This window comes from Crocuta crocuta, unplaced genomic scaffold (assembly GCF_008692635.1).
Source record: "Crocuta crocuta isolate KB4526 unplaced genomic scaffold, BGI_CrCroc_1.0 scaffold25, whole genome shotgun sequence".
Taxonomy (NCBI): Eukaryota; Metazoa; Chordata; class Mammalia; order Carnivora; family Hyaenidae; genus Crocuta; species Crocuta crocuta.
Window position 1 is genome coordinate 14,380,819 of NW_027532015.1, and position 3,863 is coordinate 14,384,681.

General features: G+C 59.5%; 1 protein-coding gene across 1 annotated transcript; it reads right to left on the bottom strand.

Moving 5' to 3' along the window:
* Window positions 1-364: 364 nt before the first annotated feature.
* On the bottom strand, window positions 365-2,892 carry SLC35D3 (solute carrier family 35 member D3). Its single transcript, XM_077776098.1, has 2 exons — window positions 2,475-2,892; window positions 365-1,720 (listed from the first exon to the last, which is right to left on the bottom strand). The coding sequence occupies exons 1-2, from the start codon at window positions 2,890-2,892 to the stop codon at window positions 876-878; spliced, it is 1,263 nt and encodes a 420-aa protein (XP_077632224.1). The 3' UTR covers window positions 365-875.
* Between the last annotated feature and the right edge of the window lie 971 nt (window positions 2,893-3,863).

A 3,863-nucleotide genomic window follows, 5' to 3' on the forward strand; every position in this document is an offset into this window, starting at 1 on the left:
GTCTCACTTCTTCTTGGGCTTCAGTTAACACCGAATTATTTCTCAGCCTTTGCATTTGCTTGAAAGAATATAGGGCACAGTAAAACTGGCTTTTCAAAAGGTTATAGCATTCAATAATGGATATTATGAAGCAATGACCCCAAACAACCTTTAAAATACTTTTATAATTACTAAAAGCCAACCTCAACCTTCGGGTTCAAAGCTACGAACTCATATATTCAAAACAGCTTTAATATTTTCTGCCAATATGTAATAGAATAATAGAGCACTTAATTTTTTTGAGTGAAGAAAAATTAAAGTAAACCTGATATTTCAAATGACTATAAACAGTAAACGTCAACTCAATATATATATGTGTGTATATGTACGTATACACATATACATACGTATATATGCATATGCGTAACTTCAATAATATACTCTTGCTCAGCTGGCCATCAACACTCTAGTTCTATGACTGAAGTTGTATCCCAGTATGTCCTCTTAGAGCTTATTAAGTGCTGTCATCCTGTCTACACTCCATCTCTGGAGGGGGTGGGTAGAGGAACTCTTAGTACATGCAGCTATTCGGTTATGGTTATAAAGACAGAAAATTCAGGTGCAGTCTGCACTGAATGCATTTCTGTCTGCAGCCGAGAGGGCTGCCTCACTTTGTTCACCTTCACATTCCTTTGTCTCTGTGATGCCTCAGGTAAACTCAGGCTAAATAATTCACGCAGCTGCTAATTCTGTTGCTGTCAGTCCGTTTGAGCATTTTTCTTTGCTTCCCTTCCCCACTCCTCAAAGAATAAAATTGTGCGGCCCCTCATTAAAATATGTTATCTCGAACATATAAAATAAGTGTATGTACATATATACATACATGCGTTTCCTTTTCAAGGACTGGGTAACTCTTCGTTTTCTATCAAGTAATCCTTCTTCATATACTTGGTTCCCCTAACTAACCTCCACACTTCGAGGTAAGCATCTTTCAGTGACCTCTTGCTCACTTCCTCCGGGCTGTGGGTGATCTGCGAACTCCGAGCCACCAGCGGGACCCCTCCGGGGCTGCCCCTGGCCTCTGGCCCGCTTTTCAGAGTGGAGCCACCTGCCGCCTTGCCACCTCCCGACCCTCCATTTCCATCCTCCGCGGGCAGCTCCTCCATGACGAATGGCAGCTGATCTCCACTTGGCTGTGCCTCCTCTCCCCCGGGCAGCGTCTCTAGGTCCTCGTAGTTGCTTTGCTTTCTGGTCTCCAAGAATTTGGCCACACAGTAAATGATGGAGCCCAGGGTGTTCACCACCACGCCGGCAATGAACAGAGAGGTGGGCTCCACATCGCTGAAGGCCACCATGCCCACCGTGATGGTGGCGATGCTCTTCACCACGCCCACGAAGCTAGTGGTCACCGCCGAGTTGATGTAGGTGCAGTGCAGCGTGGTGAAGTTCATGGCGCAGCCGATCAAGATGCAGGCCACGAAGATGCAGACCATGGTAGGGTCCTTCCAGCCGGGGAAGGTCCAGGCGTGGATGGAATCGGTGCTGGCGAAGGAGCAGACCACCAGCAGTGGGGTGGCGGACACGGCGATGACGTACTGCGCCGTGAGCGGCCCGTGCTCGGTGTCAGCGCTGGCCTTCTGGATGAGCACCAGGTAGGCGGCGTGCACCAGGACCGCCAGCACGCCCGTTACGTAGCCGATGGGGTCGCCCGTCAGGTCGCCGGCCCCTGGAGCGCCGCAGCGAAGCACAGAGCCAGGCGCAGGAAGGAAAAAGAGAAGACACCGGGTTGGCGCGGGTGGGTATTCACTGGGGCCACGCTTAGGGTTGGAGAGTACTTAGGGTTCGAGTCCCAGGTCGGCCCACGGGTATCAAACGGAGAAGCCAAGCTCAGCCAGTGAGTTCGAAGCCTGAGCGGAGGAGCCGTACCTACATATCCCGGGGGCACCCTGTCCAGTTCTGTGCACAAAGGGCCGGGGGGCGCAGATACCCTGGGGGTAGGCACGGAGGTCACCCGGGAGCGTCGTACCCGGCCCCCTCTTTTGGGCCCCGGAAGGAAGAGGGATCCCCAGCTAGTGTCTTCTAACCGGGCTGGGCGCCGAGCGAACGCCTCCCTCTCGACCTCCGAATGAAGGTTCCCACCGGGCTCAGTCCGTCCAGCTCGGCCCTCACGTGGGTCTTAATCCGCGCCTCCTCCCCCTCCCCCGCCTCGCGCCGCTAGACCTCGCGCGGTGCCAGAGACCCTAAACAAGCTCTGGCGGCTCAAGCTTGATTTCCATCGTCCCCCGCCCCCCACCGCTCCAGCCCCGCGTGACCCAGGGATGTCCACCGCCCCCGCCTCCTGAAAACTCAGTCTGCCCAGGCTCAGGCGGCTCTCCGACCCCTCCTGGAGGAAGGAAGGGGTGCGGGGCGGAGGAGCGGGGAGGGCGGAGAGAGGAGGCGGTGGGGAGGGAAGGCGGAGAGGGCGATAGCGAGTTAGGTAGGGGCAGAGGGAGGNNTGGTGATGAGCACCGCGGCGAGCACCCCGGGCGAGGGCGCGCCGTTCTTCAGCACCAGGACGCCGATGAGCATGGTGACCAGAGGCAGGCAGCGCTTGAAGACCACGTACATGGGCAGGCTGAGGCCGCGCAGGGACCAGAGCGTGAGGCTGGACTGCAGCGTGGAGAGCACGGCGACCCCCGCGAAGGAGCGCGCCAGACTCCAGCCGAAGGGGGGCACGGCGATGAGCCCCAGGCGCCGCAGCAGCTCCAGGCTCAGCGCCGCCGTGGAGCTGGTCAGGCACTGCACCAGGGTCAGGAAGGAGAATTGGTAGCGGCTGATGAGGAACTTGAGCAGGATGTTGAGGGAGCCCGAGAAGACCCCGTGCGCGATGGCCACCGAGATGCCCAGCACGCGGCCCCGGCACAGCTGCCGCATCGCGCCTGCCGCGCCGCACCCCGCGGTGGCGGAACTCCGGCACCTGCGAAAGGAGAGAGAAGAGAGCCGCGAGCGGCGGAGCGAGGGCGGCGGGGGTGACCGCCCAGCGCCGCGGACAAGAGCAGGGGGCGCCGGCTCCCTGCAGAGGGCAGCTCCAGCCAGGCGTCTTCGCCGCTCCACCGCTCCGCGTCCGACTGCCCCGCAGCTCCCGGGAGGCAGTGACGGGGGCGGGGGACTCCGAAAAGTGGCAGGGGTGGGGGGCTGGTCTGAGAGGAGAGGAGGGAACNGCTTTTCTATCCACGGTGCCTCCCGGCGCAGCCGCGGGACCATGTCCAGCTGTCGGCCAGGAAATGGAAAAAAGTGGGTGCCAGAGGGCTGCGGGGCTCCCCGATGCTCGGGCGCCAACGTCTCCACATTGAAGGAACCCACGGCCCCAGGACGCCGCCCCGGAGTGCTTTAGGGCGCGAATGCTGGCCTCTTCCCCGCGCGGGCAACGCGCTCCCCAGCCAATGCGCCTTCCAGGGAGGGACCTGGGATTATCCGAGTGGCTCTGGGGGAGGTTTTTATTTGGGGGGGGGCGGGGGTCCGTGGTCTCCCCTGGCTGCGGAGGCAAGGGCACACGTTCCAAGTGGGGCAAGGCTGTGAAATAAGCATAAAAGCAGAAACTAAGTGTCGGGAGGGAGAACCCTCCACCGTTTCGGTGGGTCTAGGGGGAGACGGTGACCCAGGGGTGGGCGGGGAGCCTCTGGCCGCGCTGGGAGGGGGAGGGGGTGTGTTGGTAGGGGAGGGAGGGCGTAGCGGGGGCTGGAGCCAGGGCCCAGGCAGAGCCGCCGGGACTGGAGGTAGCTTTCTCTGGATGCCCGGGAACCGAACGCAGCCTAGCCTGTAGTCATCGACTGCTTTGGAGAGGACAACCCCTACCTCTCCTCCTCCCTCCCTCCCCCCCGCCCCCNNNCCCAGGAAGGACTTGA